Source organism: Lissotriton helveticus, chromosome 8 (assembly GCF_964261635.1).
Source record: "Lissotriton helveticus chromosome 8, aLisHel1.1, whole genome shotgun sequence".
In the NCBI taxonomy this organism is placed as follows: Eukaryota; Metazoa; Chordata; class Amphibia; order Caudata; family Salamandridae; genus Lissotriton; species Lissotriton helveticus.
This window is the reverse complement of record NC_136069.1, coordinates 1,336,556,256-1,336,584,206: the sequence shown is the minus strand read 5'-3', so window position 1 is coordinate 1,336,584,206 and position 27,951 is coordinate 1,336,556,256. Positions and strand designations below refer to the sequence as shown.

Sequence of the window (27,951 nt, the reverse complement as noted above, 5' to 3'; positions counted from 1 at the left end):
GACCAAAGCATTGGTAGTCTGGCAGACAGACAACCAATGTCGTAATCCAGACTCATGGTGTGCCGTTATAAGAAATGTATCTACAGTTCTGCATTCCTACATAGGTATTATACGGGCCTTGCTCCGGCAGCCAGCGATAGCCAATGGGCGGCACAATCATATCAGGCACATCTCCATCAGAGTAGCTCCCTGCATAATGATGATACTCTCTGTTTATTAGCGTCAAATACTTATACCACAAATAGTCCAACACAAACTTGCCAAGGTCTCACATATGGCAGTGGTCCCATGGACTACTGTCTACTCCTAAAAGATGAAACTTACACTTTTCATTTGTTTTTTAAACGCATCCTGTTTTCCTTTAAGGAAAATAGGCTGCATTAAAAAAAATTGCTTTATTTTAAAGCAGTCACAGACACGGTGGTCTGTCGACCTCAGCAGGCCCCCATTCTCATGATGGCTGTGATTCCTAGTGGGTCGTAATTTGGAACCTGCCTCATTAATATTCTTGAGGTAGGCCAAATTGCGCCTCACTAGGGGCCCGATTCACAGAACTAACTTAAGACAAAATCCTAAACTTACTACCGTTTTGGTATTCACAAAATGCACTTACTCATTTTGGGCACTACTCATTTCGGTATTCACAAAAGTTAGGACTCTTAACTTTAGGACTCCTAAACTGAGACAAATCCTAACTTTAAGACTTTCTGGATTCACAGAAGGCATTTAGGAGTCCTAAAGTTAGGAGTCCTAACTTTACTACTCCTACACTGAGAAAAATCCTAACTTTAAGACTTTCGGTGTTCACAGAAGGCATTTAGGAGTCCTAAAGTTAGGAGTCCTAACTTTACTACTCCTAAAATGAGAAAAATCCTAACTTTAAGACTTTTGGTATTCACAGAAGGCATTTAGGAGCACTAAAGTTAGGATTCCTAACTTCTGTGAATACCGAAATGAGTAAGTGCCTTCTGTGAATACCAAAATGAGTAAGTGCCTTCTGGGAATACCAAATTGGTAGTAAGTTTAGGATTTTGTCTTAAGTTAGTTCTGTGAATTGGGCCCTAGGAGTCAGTAATTCGCGATCCGACCAGTTAGTAGATAGCTCCGTTCACAAATTACCATACTGGTTGCAAATATAATGTAATCAGAGTTTTGCAACTGGTTCTTAATACACCTGGCCCTATGTTCTTTATTTCATGCTAGGCCCTTAAATTACAGCAGTACCAGGCAGCTTCTGTCAGGCTTCCAACCTCTCTCCATCTTTCCTATTTCTTAGCTTCTGCTGTAGACCACACACTAACATTGTGTTACAAAATTCACTCTCAGCATTCCAGACAGCAGCTCAGACATACAGGGAATGTGAACACACGGTTTACTACACTCCTCCATTTCTTAGAAACATCAAAACAAAGAACAGCGATTCTCTTGCATATAAAGTTGCTTATCCATTGTGCATTGTGCATTCCATGTGAGGGTTCATATCCCATTTTCTTTGACAAAATGTTGTAGTTAGAGGCAGGTTCTTCATACAAGAATCTGGAGCAACTCCGGAAGGAGGTATACTGTTTATTGCATTAGGCCCTTAGGTTACAGCAACAGCAGGTAGGTCCTGCCAGAGACCCATCATCCTTCTAACTGTCCCTAGCTCTTAGCGTCCAATGCAGACCACACACCACCATTAAATTACATTAGTCACCCACACCATTATATCCATTCTCAACACTCCAGAGACCAGCTTAGACAATCAGGGAATCAGAACACACAGATGCTACAAAATTGGATGAAGAAATAGCCATTGTACTGGTAATTGTTTAGCGGACCCTCAGAGTTCAACATGTAATGGGCCGGTTATTCCCAATCTCTAAGTGACTGGCATCTGTACCCCCGGGAACATTATCTCTTGGGGTGGGGCCATTCATAATGAAGGACTTTGTATTTTTCCCACCACAATCTATTCAGTTTGGTTCAGCTTGGGCAGTCTGGTTCAAGACTATATTTCAAAGCTACCCCAAGCAGGCCCAAGGCTTAGTTTTCCACTTTTAGTAGTCCAGTGGTAAATATGTAGATTTTGTACTTAAGTCAAAAGATTTTCAATAAAGCTTGCATGGACTACCAATACTCTGTATACCAGTGTCTAGGGGAGAAGAGAATGGTGCTACAGTCTACACCATCTGGACTAGCTGGCCTCTGCCTCAAGAGTGCAATTCATTTTCCACATTCTCATCCACGTTACTTCCATCTATATTCCACAACCACACAATTCCCATAACTCCACTTTATCGAGCAATGGTATTGCTTAGAAGAGTTCTTGTAAAGCTCAACATATCTAAGTGCACTTCTTGCAAGAAGTGGGAGAGGAGGCAGTACCATGAAACACTACCATACGCCTCTCAAGCATCTAGGCTAGTCCACCCATCATATTACCTGCATCATATACCCAGACACAATGATGAAACAGAAGTATAGGCACACCATGTGTACAGAAATGGAACAACCTTGGCATACCAGTGCTTAATTTGAGCCAGTGCTTTCGGGTGCTCAGCACCAGCACTTAATTGGTTTCGGGTGCTCAGCACCATACTTAGAACAGCCTATCACATGGTGGCGCTGCTCATCAAATTTAGAGATGAGTGGAACAACGGTTGTTTAGGAATACAATATACATTAAAAGTGCTAATACCTGCCTCCCTAGCCATTCCTTTAGCTTTCGGGACGTGGAATAATCTGAACTGTCGCAATGAAATGCGAGAGAGATGGTTAGTGGTTGTTTTGGTAGCGATGACAAGGGTTATGGGTGGTGTAAGCTGCAGTGGCCTCCTGGTCAGAGCCCTGGCACTTAATATTTTACAAATTAACCACTGCTACCTGCATCACGCAAATGAAAGCAGTGTGGCTGTGACTGTGGGACCTTTCGCTGTACAGGAACAGTGTGATTGCAGTAATTACACCTACACGTCGCAAAGAACCCGTGTAGTGTTACAACGGCAGTAATAACTGCCCCAGGTACACAAACACTATGTGCATGAGCAATACTACCTGCATAATGTGTGCAGAAAAAGGATAACACAGCACGGATTGCACAGCAGTGTGCCATCTGCTCATGTGAAATGAATAAAAGTATTAATGCCAAAACTCAGAGTCCTTCAGGCCAATTCAATACTCTATGGAAGAATTGGAAAGATATACACGGAAGTTTATTCGCATATTCACAAACGACAAAAGTTCGAACATCTGTCCTCCAGATCACACTGCCCTTGGCACAAATCTTTATGTAACTTAATTCAGCATAATGCGGTGGCACCCATTAGTCAATGTGTTAAGTTCGAGTATACAGAAAGCGTGACAGCTTTAGTGTTATGTGTCTACATAAAGAATTGAGTTCAGCATTAGAAGTTCCTGCACTTCTGGCTTACAAAAGCAGTGTTACAAGAGCAGCAGTGCCTTTCATTATATAACTGTGCTATAACAGAATGAAGTGGGCTTTATGGAAATATATGTTGGAGATATGCAAACATAATATTTATTTTGTGATGTAGGAAGTCACAGAGTTTAATGTTCCTGTCCCTTCCAACTCAGGAATCTTGAGTCTGACAGACATGCAAGTACCAACCTCATGCAATTGTTCCATAATAAAGAAACAATTGGCCATACGGTTCAATATAGCAAAACGCCTCCATAAAAAAATGATCAATTTCTTGTATTTTAATAGTTTTCACCATGGAAAATGATGCAAAAATCTATTACAGCTATTTTGTCTGGTTCAGCATTTACTGTCATAGGTTTCATTGAGGTCACAAACCTTAAACATGCATACCTTCGCATAAACTGTGCCCTGCATTTGTTATGTTGGGCAACCTAACTTCTAACCAATATGCTTGAGTTAACTCGATATATTTCTCGCACAAAGCAGACTTTTTAAACATCTGGTTTAAATAGAAACTAGGCAGCAACGAAAAACAACTTTATAAGAAATAAATAAATGAAAGTCATAAGGGAAATGTATGGGAGCCGCAGGATGCAGAGGGCATTTTCACAGAAAAAGTGAAGAGCTAAATGGAGGTGGTTGGTGAGAATGAGAAGGAGAGGAGGAAACAGTGGGGTTTAAAATCAGAGATGCAGCGTGGGATTGAAAGGGGAAATGGAGTGAGAAAGAGACATTTTTTAGAGGTTTTTGTCTCAAAGTTGCACCACTGACCAAACCTTTGGAGCAGGTATTCTGGTCAACAAACATTTAATAAATACCAAACAAGTGGAAGTAATTTCCCAGCTTTATGGAATTCATAAAAGTGTTTCACTCTATTGACCCTGTTTGACATCTCAGTACAGACTGTAAACTGCTTCAAACTAAGCTGGATTATGCAGACAAACATCTGTCATTATTATATCAATATATTAATCGGCGTCAAGCAGTTGCACCTGGTGTACTGAAACAAGTGTCCTGTAACAGTCAGCTAGCAAGCTATCACTCTACACCGAGGTGGGGGGGGGGGGGGGGGCAAAGGGTTGAAGGGCTCCACAGGAAAATTTCGGAAAATGGGTGCAAGCACACAGTTTTTGAAGGGGGGACTGCTGGCTTCTCTCAAAGCATCAGTATCTACACAACAGAGGAATTTCTTTGATACCGAATTCTCTGGAGGAAATGTGAGTCATACATTGTATGCCAGTTTAGAATATTGTTTGTATGCATTTAAATAAAATGATCAAAGGCCAGCCTTTCAGGAGTGTTGCTCAATTAGGTCACTCCATTTGCCATTGATGCAACGCAAATAAGCCTTGGGCGGTCACTGTGCCAGTGGTAATATCAAAACACAGAAAAGCTATTCGGGGAGTTGGCTCTGCCCTGAGGGGATTCTCCGGATATCAGATGCCACAAATCGTAAATGTGAGTTTGGCTGGGGTTTAATAACGATTATTGACAAGACCCTTCCCATCAACCTAGGTGGCATGTTTCATCATCGGTCTGTCACACCCACACAACAGTTTTTTTAGGGGGGTGGTCGGGCTATCTTTATAAGGAAGCACTTTGATAAATAATGAGGTGACAGATGGGATATAAAGGGTTAAAAAATCCCTGATGAAGGCTACCAGTGCCCGTTATTCCTCCCAGGGATAATAAATACATTAATGGTGGGACTTCAGAGCTCTCACACCGCAACCCTGTGCAGCAGGAGCCATGGGGCGAAGTGCCTCAGCAGCAAAATTTCTAGTCTTGGCAAAACTGCATTTTGCTTTCAGAACATTCCATTTGTGCTAAAAAACATAATCTTGACATGCCTGTATTTTTGTAACATCTAATGGTGGAGCCCTAAGCCTTTACCTCACCTTATATAATCACAGTTGCTACTCAGCAGAGCAAAGAGTGATATGTAGAAGGCGCACAAGTTGGAGCAAAAGGTGATGTGCAGTAGAGGCGGCGTAGGGTTATGTGAACCAGGTAGCAGACACTGACATGCACCAGAGGATTACTTCTTCAGTTCGTTGGGGAGAGACTGGTGATGCTCCTGAGAGGATAACTTGATGATGAGCATTATGGAAGTACTCGACTAGGTGCATTAGGGGGGCAATAACTGGTGTGCATCTACTGAAAACTGGATTCTTCACCGTTTAGGGGCACAGAGATGTACGCAGTACTGGTACACAGGGTGATGTACACCGGGCTAGTAAGGGGATATGTTGGTTAGCCCCATGTCACAAGTGGCACCATCACCCAGTCCTGGGTGTTTTTGTCCAGCAACATTTTGCATGCTGGCCCTTGTAATAAATGTATAATGGTGAAATAAAACCATAATACCAGAATGCCGATTTCAATTTTTTGTTAGGTAAATGGTGAGAACTGCCTGAAAGTGTCCTACGTGGCATGGTCCACTAGACAGATTTGTAAAAGTACAGATTGAAGGATAGTATAGAAAAAACCATAAATTTTTCTCTATATTGAGAATACTGTAACATGTTTCTGTCTTGCTGCTTTAAAGTGTTCTCTTTTTTGTTGACTTGCACATCAAATATAGTGCCTTAAAGTCCAAATTTACGTATGCATTAAAGGTGTCATTTTCTTAGAACTTCATTAGCCATTTCAAAATATGATATGGGTGTAAGTATGTAATCTCAGACCTACGAGGTCTTAAAAGATTAGGGGCCATATGTAGGAGGCCCAATACCGGTCGGTAACGGACGAAATTACCGAATTTCGGCCGTTACCGACCCGTATTGGGCATTTGGAATGTAGGTGGCATGATTGTAGGATTCGGTATTTTACCGAATCGGTAACTTAAGGAATCGGTAAATTACCAAATTCTTAACATACCGATCCGGTAAATTACCAAATCCTTAACCCCTTAATTGCTGCCGTCGGCCAACGGTCGTCACGGCCACTACCTCCCCAGTGCTGCGTGCGACCGCTGGACGTCCAGTTCAGCACCGGATAATGGACAGCGCAGCACTGGGGAGGAATTTACAACGCTCCTAAGGAGTTAATATAGGAAGCACTCAAGTGAGTGCTTTTCACATTTAAGGATTCGTTATTTACCACCAACTTCAAGTTGGTGGTAAATAACGAAAACCGTTAAAAAAGCAATGTTGTGCTTTTTTAACAGTGCCATGTGGCAGACATACATGCCCTTAGGGCATGTATGTGTGCCACATGTGCACCCATGCACTATTCAGGGGTGCAACAGGGTGTCAATGTGACACCCTGCCACCCTTGTAAGTCTACCCCCTATTACCGATTCGGTATTTATCGAATCGGTAATTCTCATTCATTCCTATGGGCCTCCAAGCCCATAGGAATGAATGGGGAATACCAAATCGGTAACTACCGAATCGGTACTTAACGAATTTTACAGATTCTGTAAAATTTAGCGAATCATTAGCTACATACCATTTACCGATTCTTAAATATCGAATCGGTAAAATTCGGTATTTTAGAATCGGTAAATGATATTTACCCACATCTGGCCCTATGCGCCCATTGTACAAACGTGCACGTCGCAAACAGTGGTTAGAAATTTGACAGAAACTACTTGCAACAGCGGGCGTGGCTTAGGAGCAGGAGGGAATGTCCGCCCTCTGAGGAGCTCCGGGAGAGTGTAGAGCAACGTGTCTCCTCCGGGCTCCCAACGTGGATGTCGGGTTCCCGAAGCCACTTTTCTATGCAGCGGAACCTCTTCTGCCTGGAACAGGAGCATCGCGGTGACACGGGGTGAGCGCGCAGTGTATTTTCTCGGCTCCCATTATCGAACGCGGCTCGTTTTCGAGTCGCAGCCGCCATTTTGTGTTTCTGCCGCTCCCTGTGAGTCCCGCCGAATTTCTGCCTGATGTTTCGCCCTGAGGTGTGTTTTTAAAAAAAGTGCTTACTGGCATATTAACAGCAGTTTTTCTTTTTTCATCGCCTTTTTAATACTTATGGACGGTTTATTTTGTTAAATGGCATTCCTGGACCGACTCTTCATGTCTCCTCAGCAATAAACTGTATATCCCTAGACACCAATTAGGTTTCTTGACTGGGCCTACAAGTTCGCTTTTAATATGCTCACTGGTATTTAGTCAGCAAATGTTCCTTGTTTTTCTTCGCCATTGACTTTATTTGGAGAATATGTTTATTTCTGGCATGCATTAGTAGACTTTTCAATTCTACTCAGCATTATTCAGTATTCTCTTGGACGCTATCGTTGAGTCTGGAGCCCACCTGCCAGGTATTTTCCTCACACATATTTTCTGTGATAATGGCTCGCTCTAACAGCAGTAATGCACAACAAATCAATTCTAAATGCGCGTTGTTAGAGGACAATAATCCATTTAGTGTGCTACAGGAAAATATGGATGATATATCTAATGACTCTGTTCGAATGAAAGGATACTCTTCTGCTACGTCTCGCCTATGCTCTAAACCTAACTCGAAAATACCCTCCTCCACATCAGGGTTACGAGTGAAGACAAATCCTCCTTCCCCTACCAACTCTTCCTCTTCCATTTCCATGGAGCTTTTACTTGAATAAATACGCTCGCTTAAATCATTCATGGCTGAAACCAATGCTCGTCTTCAGAGTCTTGAAGATAACTGGTCTCATACCGATCAACAAGTTGCAGACCTTGAGAGAAAAGTGACTTCAATGCAGGTGGTCTCAGACCAGGTTCCAGGTTTACACAGAGAAATCCAATATCTTAAGCAACAGGTTGAAAATTTGGAAGACCGCAATAGACGCAATAATCTACGAAATTACGGTCTTGTGGAAGGACTTGAATGTCCTAATCCTACATCTTTTTTTCAATCCTTTCTGCCAACACTTCTTGGACTTCCAAGCCCTCCTCCATTGAATAGTCAGCGACCTCATCGCTTAGGCCAACTCTCTCGCTCATCCAACTTTTCATCCTCTTCAACAAAACCTAGAGGGGTTATCTTGTATTTTCTAGAATACACAGATCTGATTAAAATCGTCCAGGCAGCCAAACAGAAGGGGAGACCTAATTACAATCACCACCGAAAATAATATATTCATCGTCAAGTAAAAGGAGTTTTTCAGATACGTAAGTCCAAAAAGTATTATCAACAGTGACTGGTGCATAGATATTAAAAAGGATTAAAGGTATTTGATTTAAGAGAAGTTTGCCTATTATCCAAAGTTTATGGTAAATGCTGGCTTCCCATTGGAAAAGAGGGGCGGGGCTTAGAGTCCCTTTTGCAAATCTTGTATTTACAAGATCTCTCGGAGAGGCAGAGCAGGACTCTGCCCTGCCACGCCCAGCCGAGACCTAAATAGGGGGAAAGCTCTGGGCCCAGACGGATTTACTATTGAATTTTATGCGTATTTTGCTAATCTTCTTCTCCCCCGTCTTCTATTACTTTTTAATTATTTTATTACAGCAGGTGCTTCTTCGGGAACATTTCAGGAAGCCATGATTTGTTTAATACCCAAAGATAACAAAGATCCCTCTCTTTGCAAAAATGATCGTCCAATTTCTTTAGTTAATCTTGATGATAAGATATTTGCAAAAATCCTTGCTCTTCGTATCGATCCTATATTACCTAATCCTATTGGCCCGAACAATCAGGTTTTGTAAAAGGTCGTTTATCATCCGATAATTCTAGAGTATTTTTTAACATTCTTAGTAAAGCTTCCTCTCTTGATTATCCTATTGCAGCTATAGCATTAGACGTAGAGAAAGCATTTGATAGGATTGGATGGGATTTTATGTTTCAGGCGCTAAAATGGATAGGGTTTCCTCCTAAATGAATATCCCTCATTTCGTTATTGATTTCAGTCCCTAAAGCTTCTATTTTTGTTAATGGGAAAATCTCAGATTATTTTCCTATTCTTAGGTGGGTACGTCAAGGGTGCCCCTTCTCTCCTCTTTGATTTATAAAAGCATTAGAACCCTTTTTAACTAAAATTAGACAGGATGCCCAGATTACCGGTTTTTAACTTGATACCTCTAATGTTGGGATGTCTGTTTATGCAGATGACATTCTTTTATATTGTTCTAAACCTTCTAAGTCCATTCCCTCTTTTATGAAACAGGTTGATATATTTTTTCAATTATCTGGTTATCGTCTTAATTCAGATAAGTTCTCCCCCTCAATGTGCTTTGTCTTAAACAAGATTTCATTTCTACCGATTTTTCTTGGCAAACTTCCAAGATAAAATATCTAGGCCTGTGGTTTTCCTCAAACATCCGGAAATGTTAAAATTAAACTTTAACCTCATAACTAAAACTTTATCTGACTCTATTGATCGCTGGACCCACTTTTTCTTTCTTGGTGGGGATGTCTAGATTCCATTAAGATGATGCTTTCTCCTTTAATTCTATATATTATCTCCATGATTCCTGTACATATTCCTGGATTTCACTTTAAAAAAATTGATTCTCTTTTAACAACATTTCTTTGGAAAAACAAACCTCCCCGAATAGCTCTATCAACTTTAAAGGCGGACAAAATTAATGGTGGTCTTAAATTTCCTGTTTTTAAAAATATCATTATGCCTTCTCTTTAAAACAAGATTCCTGTTGGCTATCTCTTGAACAAAATATACATCCTCCCATCTGGTTGACTATAGAAAACTACTTTATGTCACCTTTCAACTTTAAAGAATCCCTTGCTTTTACTAACAATGTTTATTCCTTTCGGACTCCAATCATCTCTCATACTTGTAAAATTCTTGCTCCACTCTTACACTCCTCTCACCCTTTGTATTCTTCATTGGATCAACAACCCATTTGGCATAATAAATTATTACGCATTAAAAACCACACCATTTACTGGAAATCCTGGAGAGCTAAGGGACTATTTTGGATCTCACAACTATTACTCAATAATATCCCTTTATCATTTTTGGATCTCCAAGCACAATTTTCCTTACCATCTTCCTGTAAAACTCAATATGATCTTTTACATACTTCACTCTCCCAATACCTTCAATCCTCACCGGCTATGCCTCCTCCCTCCTCCAACTGTTCCTTGCTATTTCCCCTAGTATCAATTTCTTCCTCAGCCTCACCTCTTTATTAATGCTTACTTCTTTCTTCTGATAGGGGGAAGACAAAGGTTGAATTGGCTTGGGAAAAAGATCTCATAGAATGTTGGGCAATCCCTTTTTGGGATAAGTTGTGGCTTAAAATTCATAAAACTTCCAGAGCTGCTAACACTTCTCAAACCCTTTATTTTGTTTATCAACGCCTTTTATTTACTCCTGCAAAATTAGCCTCCTTCTCTACAACAATTTCTAGTTGTTGGTCCTGCCCCTGCACAAATGCTGATTTAAAACACATGCTTTTTGATTGTATCCCTGTGCATCACTTTTGGCAATTAGTTTGGTCTCAAATTAACAACATTTTTAAGACCAAAATTCCCTTCTCCCCTTCTAACATTCTTCTTGGCTCTTTATCACCTTACTGTCCCCAATCGCCATCAAATTTTAAACTAGTGGATTTGTAATTGGCAATAGCTCTTCATTTAATAACTTCTAATTGGAAGCAGGCCGACAAAGTCACTTTTATAGCTTGGTTGAATGAAGTTTGTTTTCATCACAGACTTGATACCAAGTATATTATCCCTATTTCTGTGTTCATTAAACGAGATCTTTTATGGCTCTCTATATCCACATATGGAACGTATATAGCTTAACATACTGATCCATCAGTTCAAACTTCTGATGAAGTTCGGGAACCTCCTTGATACACTTTGTTGTCTTTGGTCTGTTTAAATAAGTTTTCAACAATATTCCCTTTGATGTTGTTTCTTAGTATAACTTGTTGTTTTTACCCTTTACTAATTTTCATTTATGCATACAGAAATGAATTCCATGTGTTACTTCTTCTTTACGATTGTAAAAAGTGTTGAGATTATAATAGTATATGTATTTTCATTCCCCTTGCTCCCCTTCCCTTCCTACCCTCTCTCCTCGCTCTTCTCCCTCTCCACTTTTTCATAGAATGTTTCTTGATAAATCTCTACCCTAATGTAATGTACTTTACTGTACTTGCAATTTTTCTTGCTGGTTGATTTATGCTGAATAAACTTAAACTTAAAAACAAAAAGAAACTACTTGCAACATGTTTGATTTTGCCACATGACCTGTGTACTACTAGGTCACGTTGAATAATCTCCAATGGCAAATAGTTGCAGAACGACCTGCATAGTTAATATTAATTAGGCAGGTCACTATTTGTGACCCCCGTGATTGGCTACAAAAACAATGATGATGGCCTGAAAGGAACAGCAAACCACCATCCCTGTGTTTACATTCCTAAACAGGAAATCTTTTTCAGGTCGAGCATTCAAGACCTCTTGTATATACTTTAGTATATACTTTAGTATATATACTTTTTAGTATATACTTAAATGTGTATGTGCTTTGTGGGCTCTGGAGATCAGCCCTAGGACTTCTTCCCATCCGCTTAGGGACTTTTTTTCTATTTAACTGTCTTGATAGAAAACGACCAGCAGAGGTCAGTAAAATACCAGAATTTCTTTCTGCTGAGGGACTTTATTTTTTTATTTTTTCTGGCAACTGCCTCTGTTTAACTTTCTTGATAGAAAACGACCAGCAGAGGACAGTAAAATACCAGAATCACTTTAGCATTCTCTAGAGTCCAGTCCATAGACTTTGTCTTCCACGAGAACCCGTAGACAATAATATTTTTTTCAAATCCTGTATTTTCAGTAAATGACCACCGAAGGCCCTGCTTATATATTAAAAACAGAGCTTTGGACTATACAATTTCCCAGAGAAAGGCAATGTTTCTCTCCATGTGGTCCCATACCTGGCTTGTCACGCAGTTTGGTGCTTACTTCCCCTCCATTTAAAGAACAGTAGATGTTTCAGTGCCCAGGCTAATGTGCTGCATAGCTAAATACATATAAGGTCCCAAAGGCGAGACTGATTGCAATGCAAATGCTTGATTAAGGCAGCCAGTGCATTTTAAAGGAACTGCTGCTGCTTTAAATATGTTTCCCGTTTGGGAACACATCTGGATGAGTCAGTAACTTATTGCAATTTCTGATTAGAAGGTAACGCCCCATTTACAAATGAAGGACCATTTTCTAAATCGAAAATAATGCCTACCTGGGACATGGTTTAGCTGACCTTACTCGACCTCAGTGAGCTAGCGTTGATACATATTCATCATTACAGAGAGAAATGTGCAGTTTTAGTTTACGTGAATGATCCTTTCCATGTTCACATTTCAGTGGGATTTTCCATTTCAGAAAATTAGCGAAGTAGGCACCTCAGCCATGGTCTCTCTGTTAATAAATCATATTAATGTGTGTTCCTAAAGAGGATGCCATGCTTAGGATGTTCCTGTCTTTTTAACTTTATAACTTTAAAAGGTCCTTTGCTCTAGTCTTTCTAAGGGGTCATTCATTCCCTGAACTGACCGTTTTATTTCTTATATAAATGTCATGGCATTTCCTTCATTTCCTATGCACACCTCATTTGTTAATATGCAGTAAAGTAGATGTTTCTATATGTATCTTTTTAAATGTATCATGTGTACAAGAATATTTATTAGTCTATATTTTGAATCATTGCTAATCCAACCCTGTCATGCCATTGGAAGTAACTAAACGAGTGTGGCTTTTCCGTAGAAAACCCTATAACGGATGATGTTAAGGGGACACTTTTACTGCCTTTAATATGACCATACTCTGTGTTGGTCTGTTTACTTACTTTATACTTAGCTCCTTCTGGGCTTTCTAACTGTGCAGACTCTATGCTAGTCTGTCATTTGATTTATATTTAGAGCTTCTGGGGCACTCTATGGAGGCAGCCCTCAATACCAGTCCTCTTGCTAAACTATATTTGATGGCTGCTTACTTCGGAAAATACCTTATGTTGATCCTCTTGCATTATTTTGATGTACTATTGGCAGATTTATTGTTTATTCCTAACTACTGTTTGCTTTCTGTAATAATCCAAATTGTAAATAAAAATTAGCTTTACGAAGATTCACAAGGTCTTACGAAGACTCATCCAGTCCCGATCGTATGTCTCAACCCTCTTAACTATTTTAATTTGAGCGTCAACATGCCCCTTCTGAACTGTGATTTGGAATGAGTCGGTAGCCCTATTTTATGATTCAGAAAGGTTTTAGCAATTCGCATATTGTCTTTAGCATAATACAAAAGTCCTTTGTTTGGTTGCAAACCGTTTCATTTTGAAGACTGCAGAGTTTCTGCCCAAAAAATGGCTTTGTCCTACAGGCCCTTTGTTTGATATGTAAGTTAAGTGTATATGGTGTTCTTCACAAAAATATTTGTGAAAAGGTACTGCAGTGCATTGACTCTGAATTGCTGACCAATATTTTCCTGTAGCTTGAATTGTGTTTACTGTTTAATGCAATAAACCCTGTGCAATGGGCAACCGTCTCCTGCAGAGAGTAGCTTTCTCTTCAGGTCTAACCTCAAAGTTGATGTGCCCTTCTTCAGGCAAGAAGAGCATTGATATGCATGTCGAAGCCATGTAATATCAAATTGCTACCTTTCAAACAGTTGCTGTCAAGGCATAATATACGTTATGCAAGTACCAAACTGCTGAAAACAACAAACATAGTTTGAGCAATATGTTGGAGACCTCAATTCCATTCCTGAAGCACGAATCTTGCAGATCATCCAAATTCAAAGTCACCAAATCTGCTTGCAACACATTACTCCTACTTCTCAAAAAGAAATTGACAAATGAATGCTGCAAGTGTCATTTTCGAAAAGTATTTTACAAAACACTGCATGGATTCCATTTAATTCACATGGGAGTAAAGTAAAAGGAGCAACAATAGTATATTTACCTAGTTTACCACAAATGACCCCTACAAATCCATATCCTTAAGCTCTTCCTTGTCAGACTATATGACCATAGAGATTGTTTAAACAAAAGCTACGTTTTCTATAGTGCGAACTCGACCCAAAGGTATCAGAGTGCTTTACCTGAGCACCAGTTACATTACAGACAAACACATTCATTTTTTCTTAGGAACAGGAGATTAAGGGCCCCATTAGGATGTCGGGCGGATCGAGCCGCCCGACATCCTTCCCCGCCCGCCACCCATTTGGACCGCGGTGGACAGAAAGACCGTCCAACGCTTTTCCGCCGGTCAAGGAGTTGACCGGGGGGAAAAGGGTTTCACATGGTGGCGGTGACACCGCCACCCATATGAGGGTGAAGGCGGGGACATGCTTTTCCATGGCGGCGAAAGGCATGCAGGAATGTCTTGTGTTGCGGGCCCCCAGGGACTCCGGGGGTTGGGGGTGCACACTTCACTGTACAACGTGACAGGCACCGCATGGTGCCTGTCACGTTGTGCATTGAAGTGCACAATGTGCATTTTTAGCATTGCGGCGGGCACCGCAATGTTAAAAATACGGGATTCGCCCGCCAGTGTGGCGGGCGCATCCTAATGGCCCCCACGGGACCGCCACCCTTATGGCGGGCAGTCCCTTTTTACGTCGGGATGGCAATCCTAATGGGCCCCTAAGTGTTTTGCCCAGAATCACGGAATGCTTGAGCCTACCACCACACTTGAACCTGGTACCCTGGCTTCAAAATCGACCAGGACAGGTGGCCGTCTTTTTGTGGGCTGTGATGGAGGGCAAAGAGAGAGACAGTGTGTATGGATGCATACATTATGGGGATGTACACCTAAGAGTGTTTACATGTTTGTGTTTGTTACCTTGGCATAAGTTATTCTTCATTGGCATATTGTCGGATTCCTGGTCGCATTTCAACATTATTGTGACCATTGCATATGGTGATGTTCAGTGGCATCTTTTGGACATTATGGTCACCCTAGGATATAGTGTTCCTTTTTAGCACATTGTGGGCACTCTAGGCTCCATGATTATGGTGTACCTTCCATAAACTGATGCTGTTTGGTATACCATGTCACCCGATTGAAAGGAATTTTATGACCCCTTGAACATGGAGGATACCAAAGGCTTCCTGTATGGGATCCTGGATAAGGTGGGTATCAATGACATCTGGTGGCCACCATTTGCAACTGGGGCAGCTCATCCATTTGGATGTGGGGCCATTGCCCCCTGACCTCTCCACTGCATCAGAGTAGTTTATTGGGACGACCTAAGGCTGTGTCATCTGAACTGTGCATGTCAGGTTTCCCAGTACTTTCACTGTGGCCAGCCTGACATGCAATCAACAGCTGAAATGCAGCTAAGAAGCAGAGGCACAGCCCCGTAGGTCTCCAATGGAGTGCTGAGTTTGCCTGCTCCAGCAAATCCTAGTAATGCTCTTACAAAGTTTAGCACTGTAAGAAACAACAGAGTAGTGCTTGAATTGGCTTGGATGCTAACATCAAGCAAAGAAGGAGTACGTAGCAGGAGAAACTTCGGGAGTATTTGCAGCTGAGCCGACTGTGTGCTGTAGAAAATCATCAAAGGTAAGTTTATTTTTAAAGGGTTTTATTTAATGTTTGTTGTGCTCCACCACTTTTAAATTGTAGCAGCTGCCACTAATTTGTAAATGAAGAATATCTCTGTCCTTAGTTCATGAAACATGGGCATTCATGAGGCATGTTTTGTCTCATGAACTCCAGACATGCTGACTACCTCAACTCTATTACAAATTTGCCCAGCACACATTCTCATCCGGTGTAGGCTAACTGACCCAAAACTATAGTAGTGGAAGCATAGGGGGTCATTAGGATGGCTTCCAATTGTATTTGGGACCGCCCACCTACAAGGAGGCGGTCCCACAGGGCAAATTAGGATGCGACCGCCACCGTGGGAGTCGTATTGCCCATGTTTTGCATTGTGGCAGATGCTGCGCTCTGCAGTACCTGCCACAAGCCAAAACAGACACCCCACACATATCCCTGCACTACGTGGCAGGCACCATGTGGTGCCTACCACATGGTCTAGGGATATTCCCCACCAGGTCCTATGTCCATGGCCCAGGAGGTTAAGGAGGCCTGCTACAGGCCCCAAAATCCATTTCTGCCTGCTGTTGTGCTGTGGGTTGACTGCTGAAGAACGACCAGTGGAAAGGGATATTGTAATCCCTACGGCGATGCCTGACAGTCACCGCCTCAATTCTGGGATTCCAGGGAGGTCCGAGAGGCGGTCGGATACAGACAGCCTGTCGGGACCGTCATGGCGGTCGGTGTTTCCGACCGCCAGAGGCTAGTGACCTTTCAGCGAGTATCTTGTGAGCCACTGGTAGCTCTCTGCTATCAGTAGTAGCTCTCCTGAATGCAGCATAGCCTTCTAAATTAGAAGCTTTTGCTTGGTTGAATTAATATCTGTATAACAAATTTGAGATTGTGTATTCAAGATGAATTTGTGTGTATTTTCAGAACTCATAAGCTGATGTTTGTAAAAAAAATGGCTGAATTTCCTAAATATATTCAGTTGAAATTTGAGTGGTAAATCATGTAATGTTGGGGAAAGGTGTTACTGATATTACCTTGTACTGATATTACCTTGGTGGCAGGGGCTTCGCAGCTGTATCCTATCCATCTACAGGCTTTCCAAACTGACAAAGCCTTTTTTACATTACTGCTGACAACCCTGCCTGACCCAGGGAGGCGATCACTGCTAACAGTCTAGCATATGGTGGCTACTAAAATAATTTTGTCTGATCTGGTCGCTAGTTCAACACTCATTAGTAGTTCAGGATACATTCTGGACCTCATCCTAGGTGGACACAGAATCAGAAAAGAGAGGTGTCAGGTATGTTATATTCTAGGATTAAACGAGACAGGTATGCCCAGCCATATTTCTGGTTTATTTATAGATTTGAATATAAATTGAAAATAAAGTGTGGGGCAGCAGAACTAATGTGTGTGTGTATGTGTAAGTGAAAGAGAGAGAGAGCAAGACTAGGAGACAATACAAGACAGGGAACAGAGAAGCGACAGATTGAGGAGCTGGGCTGCAGTTCTATATGACTATGTTAGGATTTTTGTTATTTGCTGTATTCACCATTATATGTCTGTAGTGCACCATTACATAATGTAAATTTCAACAGCCAAAACAAAATGAACTAACCAGTCACACAGGAAGTGGCAAAACACAGACTAAAACATACACAACGAGCTTTTTTCCTAATACTGCAATCGGTTTTGGGCTATGGGCCAAAAACCTTGAGAAAAGTGACTTTAATTCATGATTAACGCCATTGACCCCGTGCAGTAGAAGTGATTGATGAAATAGGCAAAGCATTGCGTGAGGTTGCAAATTTGTTGCTGAATTAGCATATCCTTAGCATTCTAACTCTGACTGCAGGCAAATGTTTTCCCAAAGCGCCCTTCTTTTAATATCCCACCTGGAAACAAGCCAGATTTACACAATGGAAGGCTCATTGAGAAAACGTGTGCACTGCTTCACAAAACATATCTCATTTCTAAATGAGGATCTAAAGGGTGTATCTAACATCAATTACTCCGAAAGAAACTTTACCAGGCCTTTCTCCCAGCGTGTCACCCCTACCACCAACCCTGGGAGCAGGAAAGCTGATCCGCCTGGCCGCGAATGGAAATTGTGACTCACAATTTACACAAAGATCTTTTTGCAGAAAAAGTGGGAAGCTCCAGAGGTATCTTTCCACCGAAAAACCGAAGTTTACATTCATTTGTATTCTGGCATCTGCTTCGGATTTCATAGAGATTATGTAAACTCTGTGCTGCACACCAGCACACAGATGAGCCATGTGCTTCCAGCTGAGACCACCCCATGAGTTCCATGTGTGCTGACGAGGTTCCCACCCCGAGTTGCTGCTGGTGTGCGGGATATATATGTTTCAAAACACAACATGTTATATAGCACATGGCAGCCCAGATGTTAATACACATTGAAACACCTTCATTAAGCTAAGGACTCAGCGCCTGCTCCTATAGAGCTGAGGAGCAATACAATAGGGCAGGCAATTTACAGATGACAACCAAGGGGGGAGCTCTCCCCTAGATTTTTTGATTTTGGCTGATTTAAATCTGGCTGACTATATTAGCTAGCATACCTCAGTCACCCACATGGATACTGGCTAGAAGTGAGGAATTACCTCACCGACCCCCATCAGATGTGCCTCCCAATAGTTACAGTCTGTTCTGTAATCGACAAAATGTCAAACTCTCAAATCAAGGGGCAGATTTACAAAGAAGTGACGCAGCACAGCAACCAAAGTTGCTATGTTGATTCTATGGGAGAACGCATATTTATTTATTTATTTATTTTGAAAGTTTTATATAGCGCGAACAAGATCTTCGCAGATATCAGAGCGCTTTACAGAGGAGGGGAGCATGTATACGCAGATACATCAATCATGTTAACAGTACATTGAAGTGATATCATAGAACAATCAAGTAAGTCAATTTCAAAGTCAAAATAAAAATACAAGGGTACGAACAAGTAGTACAGACGAGTATCGAGTCTTTGCATGATTACCAGCAGTTAGTTGTCGGCCTCAGTGCTTCATGAGGGGTTTCCAGCAGTAATGTAACAAGGCTTTGCCAATTTGGAATGCCTTTACATGTATAATACATACCAGACATAGCTGCAATACCCCTGGCACCAAGAGATAATATTAATAATAATTCTGCCCAATGAGTTATTGAACACATCAATCAATTAATAAATTTAGCAAATAGAACCATTTCTCAAAACATCAGCTCATGAGCTATGAAAATACACATATTTTCGTTTCAAATACATACTTTTAAGTTTTGGTATGTGCATTTTAATTCAGCCTAGCAAATCTTCTCATTTAGTATGTTGCATTGCACACAGGTAAGCTACTTACATGTAGCTGTAGAGCTACTGGTAGCTCATGAGCTACTTGTTGGAGAAGCCTGCTTTAGACCTTGCTAGTGAATGGCTCGGACCATCGTTTTATGGTTGTGCAGCAATACAGTTTTGGATGTCGAATTAGTAAATGTGTATTATCTCATCATTTTATTTTGATATGTGGTGAATTAAACCTTACCAGAACTGGTGGGCTTTCCGTGAAAAATCTTCAAAGTATAGTACTGTTTGAATAAACATAGTTCTCAGTGTGGCTGAATACAGATATGTGTTTCACTGTAGAAAAAAAATATCTAGATATTTTGCACCCTGTACACTAGTGAAATCTGTATTTCAAACTCTTAACTAGTGTTATTTTGTTGATGGGGCAACTCTGTATCATCTTCCCTCTAAGCTTTCTCATCACTGGATGTACCTTTTTTTCTACATTAACCAGTTGTGAAGTGTCACCAATTTCTTAAACCAACGTATTCCATAACTTTCCCCACATACGCATTTCTCTGGTAGTTCTGTTTACATTTATACATCCTGTACTACCAAAATGTAAATGGCATCATGGAAGTCCACCAGTACACTTTGTGCCCTCATCTACAAATATTTCGCCTCATAATTTCATGTGAACCCTGATTACCTGCACAAGTGAAGAATTATCATCGAAATGTAAAAAACCTTTCCCCTGCATTCCTTCATTTTCGCGGGCACTTATGTAAAAACTGCGGCATTTTTACAAAAGTGCAGATTTCGCAGCAAACTGCAAAATTCTGGAGGGTCTGATTTTACTATGTTTTCAAGGGCGAGCACACGCTCTTTACCACAGGTTAGTAGGGAAGAAGTGCACAGAGTCCTAAAAGCCAATACAAACAGGCTCAGCAAAGGTAGGGAAAAATCTAGGGTGACTGGGCAGAAAGGGCCAGGACCAACAAGGATTGATTGTAGATTTCCCAGAATGCCACAAAAATGTACCTGAAGAGTGTAACCGTTGATGTAAGACCTAACCAAGGGGAGGCAATATTGATAAACTTCAATTACAATTTCTACATGCTCAGTCCAAAAAGTAACACTTGAATTGTATTGAATAGCTACTTGTATTCACTCTGTAATGGGATTACATTCCTGTTATGTCGTAGGTGTTTAATGTACAACTAGCTTTTTTCTCCAATCAAGATGGATATACACTGCTAAAAACAGATCTGTTTTTGTTAACTAGACCACTTGCACTGAAGAACCCAATGCAATGACAATTAGGGTCAAAGCATACATGGTTGCTTTTCAAAGTCTCTGCCTTTTCTGTAGAGAGCAGCAACATGAGTGCAACCCAAAACACATTTATTTTTGCATTCATTCACTGGTGGTATACACTTGAGTAGATGCTCTAATTGGTATAGCAATGCTGAAAATGATTTTGGTAGGTTCCCTAGGAGGCCTTCTACTCCATGAGAGTGCAAGGGTTGTGCTCTCCTTAGTGTGCTGCTTTTCCCTGCCTTTACTCACTGTCTTCTACACAACTTTGTTTTTATTTTTATTTAATCCTTCACCCGTTGCTTCTCTTACCAACTCCTCTGTTTCTCGTCTACTCCTTGCAGTCCTTTTAATATTTATTTTGAAATATGTGTACATTTCTGTAGATTCCTGCAGCTTCCATTTGCTGGCAACCAGTGGCCTCTGACATACTGGATCAGTAAATAAAAATGTTTTCAAAATAGCGCTGTGTCATTCAGTTGATACAGCAACAAATGATGGATGGAATGCGGAAGAAATCAAACATTCTACCCCAGTCAAGAGATCTGGGTTATGTGCATCGTTCTTTTGCTCACTACGCCACCTCAGTTTGGACCCAGCCATATACAAATCAGTCTTGACCCTGCTCCTCATGGGAACAGTCCAGATCGAACTGCCAAGCCGTGGCCTCTCTGAACCGGGAACAAGCATCCTGAGACCGGTTTCAGGGTATATCACCCCATATCAGCCAGGCATATCAATTATGCTATGGTGATGTTTCTCTCTCTATCTGTGCTTGCCCATTTTTGTATGCCTTGCAGCACACACACACACACCCACACACACACACTCTTGCACCTTATGCAATGATGTGTGAATGATGTCTAGCCTAGGTTTTGCCCTGGAAGGTTATAGTTCTAGTACAAAATCCCAAAATACTATGTTTAGACATAGTTTAAAACATTTCCAAGTATGTATGTGTGCTGTAGAATACAACACACAAGCAAAGTGGTAGAAGTTTATAGAACAGAAGATTTTCTTCAACTTTACACCTGCTTCGAGCAGGCATATTTTTGTATGCAAATCCCCATCTAACAATGTTGGTAGATTTGGCTTTGCATCAAAACCCATGGGCGGTTGCATGGGAATGCCCAAGAAGCACCTCCCTGAGGCAAAGTAAAATATCTTCTCCTCCACCTAAAGGGGGACTTTCAATTCAACCATCTCTCTCACCGTTAAGCACTGGCCTGTTGATGCTCTTTCTTCACATGCCTCCTCTGCCATAGAGATTGTATGCCACTCCCAAGCAATGAGGTCCTTTCTACACAAAACCTTTATTAAAACTCATAAACATTTGTTTTAGAATAATTCTAATACTGAAGGCTAAGATGTCCCTTTATCCACCACCATATGCTGGAAAGTCATTCCTTACTCTCCTCCCCGCGTGTTCTTGTCAGGTTCCTATCATTGTAATCCACCCTTGAGGTTGTTTCATTCTAGCAGTGGAGGTGCTCCTGTCCCCTGTACCCATGCCTAGCTACACTGTGTACAGGTAAAACAACCTTCTTTGGAACACAGTGATGTCTGTTTATATATTGTCTTGTGGTCTACGTAAATTTAATCATTATATTATATTATGTTATCGTCATTTCTAACATTTGTATGGCCTCTTAGCACTTTTAAGTCTGACACCCCTTCCACACGGTTGCAGGATTCTCATCAAAAGGAGTGAAGGTGGTCTGGAGTCAATACATTTGGTTAGTAAGGATGGTTCTCTCAAATGTATTGTTTAACCATTGTTAATTTTTGTGAATGAGAAGTATAAAGTGTGCCTGATCCTGAAGCACCTCACAAAAGGTTGCTCGGAATCATACGTGGAGTGAATATTCTTCTTAAACTGTGTGTACTCACACCTCCAGGGCACTTTGTGAGCCCCACCCCACCACAAATGCTAAACTACTTGTGAATCACTTTAAACAAACATTTTTAATGCAGTAGGTCTCACATTTGCAAGAGTTTCAGCTATTAGCATTGTAAATGACAATGCCTTTGTATGTGTTTTTAAAAGCAACACATACATAAAAATCATTGTCATTTCTACTACTAATAGCTCAAACTCTCGCAAATGCAAGACCACTGTAATGGGGGCCGCGCCCCTTTCTTAAGATGTTGCTCGGATCCGCAGAGGTTTCAGTGAGCAGCGTCTAAAGAAAGGGGCGCTGCCAACATTAAAGTGAAAGCACGGTATGGGGCGCTTTCACCCAAAAAGAAAAAAGAAATAATTAAAGAAAGATTCTGTAGCACGGCCGCTAAAGTCGAAGCTGACTGCGCTGTAAATAAATTAAATAATTAAGCACGGCACCAAAAGTGAAAGCAGACCACACAGTAAATTAAATAAATAAATAGGCACAGCAGCTAAAGTGAAAGCGGATCGTGCCGTAAATTAAATACATAAATAAGCGTGGCTGTTATAGTTAAAGCAGACCGTGCTGTAAATTAAACAAATACATTACTAATAACAATATAAAAGCGTGCGACATGCTGCGACATCGTGTGTGGAATAGGGGAAGATCATTGAAGAAAATAGCGCTCACTGACTACATAAAGCAGACCATGTAACAACACAAGTAAAAAGTCTAGTCCTTATGGAATCTTACAAATGCAGACAAGGCGGGACCAAGGAGGGACTACTAAGCCTATTCACGAATAAAAAGCAATGATTTTAAAAGGACAGTAACAGGAGCCAATTGAAAAGTTGGGCGGGAAATGGGCGGGGCTTCTATTCCATACCTCAATAAAGCATGCCTTGCAGAGCAGCGCATGTGCGGCCCATGCGCAACCTAAAAAAACACCCAAAAACAGCCGAGTATGCATAGATATACCCTGCACATCATGCACACATGTTTGACAGAAGCATTCACCCTTGACTTCACCCAGAAAGGCCACTCTTTCACATCCAGTATTCCAAAGAAAGGATCACAGATTGCTGGATTATTCAGGGAAATATTATTTCTTGTTGAGATGATTTAGCCCTGCGGCCTCGCAAGATGGTCTGCTACACTCACTCGGCGGGTGGGGGTGTGATGGGGTGAGGACAAGGCAGGAAAGAAGGTTGCTGGCCATTTGAGGCACCAACTGTTGTGTCCAGGTGACCCCGTGAAGCATGGACTGAGATTCAGCAGTGTAAGGGGGCGTACCCTCTCCAACAAACAAACATAGCATGATGTTGATTTATAATGTCTGACTACAAAGTCTCTAAAGACTCAAAAAACTGCTTAGTATTGGGGAAATATTTTTAGTTACATTCCTTTTGTTCCAGAATGTCATCTATGGAAATCCCTCCCTTTTCAAGCCCAACAAAACAATTTTACATTCATCAGTTCCACTAAAGCCTAGAACTCTCTATGAGCCTTTCTAGCAACCCAGCCGTCTAGTGAACATTAGTTTGATGTTTTAGTGCTGCTGTATGCCTTCCAATGGTGAATGTTCTGTACATTTGCGACAACAATAACCACAAAATGCTTTACTTTGTTTGCCTTAGAGTGTGACCATTGCTCAGGAGAAGGTTGTGTTTGGCATTATATAGTTTCTTAAAGCAGATGTACAAACAAACAAATTACAAAATAAATTGCACGTGTTGAATTATACAGTATTTTCCCTGTTATATTTTCCAGTGTAAAGAAACACTGCCAAAAATGTGCGCATTATTAATTTGAACTTCAGTATTTCATTTATTTGACTATAAACGTCAACACTTACTAAAACAACTTAAAAAAATCATACTAACCAGCAGCCTCCTTTTGCCTTCAAAATAATCCAGGAATGTTGCCAGTGATCTTTTGGGGTTTTGGACAAAGGGTTTAACCGCAGGTTTTATAAATTCCTCATTCTCGCTCTTGTTTGGCTTTTTGCTTTTCTTAGTGCGATCTTTGTCTGGTTTGGCCTTCTTTTCAGCTTTTTCTTTCTTAGGAACCTTTTCGTTTCTTGCGAGTTTCTCTTGTTTTTCTAGTTTCTTTTTCTTTTTTTCTGCTTTGTCTGATTTCTCCAGCTTTTTCTGCTCTTTTGCTTTTTTGGGCGGGACATTTGGCACATCCACTTCCTCTTCCAGCTTGGCTGTGGGTTTCCCTGTGTTGTATTTATCTTCATATTCGTTTGTGAGTATTTTCTCAGTTGCCTTTTTCTTTGGCACCTTGGGTTTGGGCGGCTTTGGTTGACTAGGAACTGGCTGTGAGTCTCTTGCGCTGCCTGTCTTTTTATCTGTTCGGTTATCCACAAACTGAAATGAGGTTGCTTTGGTGTAAGGATACGCTGTTGTAGTTGGGACACTAGGAGAGTGTGTGTACGTACCATAACCAGATTCTTTTCTGGGTTTGGTTGGTATTGCTGCATGCTGTCTTTCTTTGCGTTTGTTCGTCCTGACTGGAGTATAGGAGCTGTCTGTGGTTATGCCCTTGGTTGTAACCTCGGCAGTCGTGGCAAGCTTCTGAATTTCAAATGTGCTGTGCGCTCTTGTGGTCCAAGCACGCTGAGTGGTTGGCGGTGCTGTTGTGGTTGTTGGAGGTCTTGTTGCAATTGTTACTATTCTGGTTGTAGCCCTAGTAGTTGTGGTGGTCACTGGAGGAAGCGTTGTAGGAATTGTTGTTATCCTGGTGGTGGGTGGTGGTGGGGGAGGAGCCGTTGTAACTAACCTCCTTGTAGTCTTTATCTGAACATCTCTCGTTGGTTGAACATTATGACTCTTTTTGGGCTCTTCCTTCCTTGTAGGAACCTTTGCGGGATCGCCGCTCTGTGTGGGCTTTCCAGCTTGGCTGCCTCCATCTTCACTCACCTGTCCTTCTACTCCAGCCGCCTTGCATTTTTGTACAAACCCTTTCTGCCTGAGCTTCTCTATTTTTCTTATCGGGCTTTGGTCAACCACCTCGTACAAGGCTTCCAGCCTCACTGGATAGGGGTACTTTTCCTCTATCTGCAGAGTCTTCTTGAGGAGCACCATGCCAAATTTCCCCTTTTCGAGCTTGAAGGAACTCATCAGTTTCGGGATAAGGCTTGGATCTAGCGGCTGCTCCAGGATCTTCCCCTCACTGGTGATCCGCCTGACTTTCCCACCTTCCTCTCCTTCTTGATGGAACAGCACAATCTGCTGGATGTGCCTCTCGGCCAGTTCGCAGTACACGTCATCTTTGAGGAGGGTCATCATGAGGCGATAATAGCCATCGGAGGCATGAGGGGCTGAGATAATCCAGACTCTGTTTTTGCCCGCGAAACTGGCTAGGATGTTAGGGGAGCTTGACCCGGAAGGAAAGCGTACCGTCCTGGAGCGTGCAGCTGTGCTGTCATCCTTCAGCAGCTGTGAAGTCTGTACAGCGGGCTTTTGCACCTGGCTGTTTTGAGCCCTGAGACTACCCACATGAACTTTGGTTTCAGTTGGCCGAGAAGTGGGCTGAGGAATCCTGCGTCGTACCAGAACCTTTCTCCTCCCAGTGACCGGAAGTTCTTGATTTGATGTAGAATGGAGCTCCTGTCTGTGGGACAGTTGGGGTGACCGCAATCTCCTCAGAATGGGCCCCGTTCTTCTGTCCCTTTGAGATGGGCCAGAGGGCTGTTTCCGGAGTTCATGGCTCCTTCCGTCGGTATGTCCATCCACCCTCTCAGATCCACACACCGCCCAAGCTGCTAGCAGCGCAGTCAGGTTGAATAACATCACCCAGTTCATGATGTAAGCCACTGGAGACAAAGAAAAGACAGAAAGGTGGTAACTAAGGAGAAGCAGGGAGGTTGACATTCTAATGTGCATTATACTCAGAAAACGTTGTCAACATGTTAATCAGCAAACAGTAACAAACCAAAAGCAGAACATTTTACACTATCCAACTATGGAACAAGTAGGGCTGCAGCAATAAAAGAACTGATGTTTTCAAAAACATAGACAGTACAGCCAAAAATACCCCCGAGGCTGCACAAAAGGTCTAGTTCTTTTAGATAGCACCAAATCTAGGGCCATATTATTAAGAAAGGGCGATACATTATCACCGCTTTTATCGGCAGGAAACTGCCGCTAAAGAGGCGATAATGGGCTTGATAATATGTCCTTGTGAATTCCCATAGCAGCCCAGGTTAACACCAGAACCATGCCCCCTAGTGTTTAGACAACTCCGAAGAGCTCCTAATCTTGACAGTCGAAACAACCACGGCACAGGTAGACACAGTGAGTTGGCCAGGGTCACGCCATTTTGATTCATTGGAGCAGCTGGGATTTGAAACCCAGCTCACCAGATTTTAAAGTCGGGAATTAAATCATTTGAGCACATCTCCCGACACGTACATCATGATGAGCGTATGGCAGATTTTTTTTTCAAATGTCATTATTCATAAACAAAACGTTTATTAGACCACTATACTGCGACTATAAACGTTTTCAGTAAATTATACTCCCTAATGCTGTAACGGTGTAGTTCGTACATATTTTAAAATCAGTTTCACTTTATGGCAAAACAGGGGTCCTAAAATGCGCACGCATTCCTCAAAGAATAACTATGACATATATTTAGCACAATACCTGTGATCGGTTTTATATAACACGTAACACCATGAGCAGGTGGGATGGGTAACCTGTGAGAATGCACTCCCTGTTTTGACAGAAGTTGGTATTGGTTACTCAGAAGACAATGAGGGTTGCCCAGGATCACACCTCATGAACAAGTCGTGACGCCAGGACTCGATGTCAGCTCTTCTTGGTTTATCACAGTAGTCATTTTTTTGCCACTGATTATATAAACGTAGACATTCCACTGTGCGGACACGTTGTCATCCTAACATGTGGGGGAAATGCTAAACATGTAGCATTTGCATGACTGTAACGCTCTGTTTACCTTCACTCCACCGTGCTTTGCTGCCAGTCAGACATCCATCTCCATCCTCTGAAAAGTCAGCTTTTTTCAAATTTGCCTTTTTTCACAGCCCATGGTCCGTCGTTTAATCCCCCGTCGCCTTCTCCGCTCCTTTGTCTGACCAAGGCGCCGGGATTTATAATGTCTTTCCCAGACCGAGCAGAGTCCGGGCAGTGGAGCGACTGCGGAATGTTTCTCCCTTCTCCGCTAACACGCCTTTCTTCTTCGCTTGCCTCAACTCCGTCCACCCTTCGCGCTGGACCCCGTCCCAGAGTTATAAAGATACCTCAGCTCCCAGCGCCCGGCGCGTCTGCAACAACCGCTGGAGAGCAGCGGAAAACTTCGGCAAGAATTTAGCAGCTCAGCAAAACACCGCCTCCTTCCCCACTCCGAGGGAGGGCGGGGGATGAAATTTTGGAGGGGCTGAAAACGCTGTACATCATCATAAATCACTCTAGTGGGGGGAAAGGATGACCCGGAGACCCTGTAAGGTTACTCACACGAGCCAAATGATACCGCCACACACTCCCCCCTCCCCCCAAACCAGATTATTTTGTTTAACTTCATGGCTGAGTTACACAGTCCAGTTCATCAGCCACCAAA

At 41.9% G+C, this 27,951-nt stretch overlaps 1 protein-coding gene across 1 annotated transcript in view; it reads right to left on the bottom strand.

The window, feature by feature from the left end:
* The window catches only part of CCDC80 (coiled-coil domain containing 80), a 268,776-nt gene extending 241,092 nt beyond the window's left edge, over positions 1 to 27,684 (bottom strand). Inside the window, exons 1-2 of the mRNA XM_078658313.1 lie at positions 27,331 to 27,684; positions 24,249 to 26,185 (exon numbers count right to left, since the gene is read on the bottom strand). Of these exons, the coding sequence (XP_078514439.1) occupies positions 24,249 to 26,174 (1,926 nt within the window). The 5' untranslated portion in view covers positions 26,175 to 26,185; positions 27,331 to 27,684. The remainder of the gene's footprint in view (positions 1 to 24,248; positions 26,186 to 27,330) is intronic.
* Positions 27,685 to 27,951: the final 267 nt, after the last annotated feature.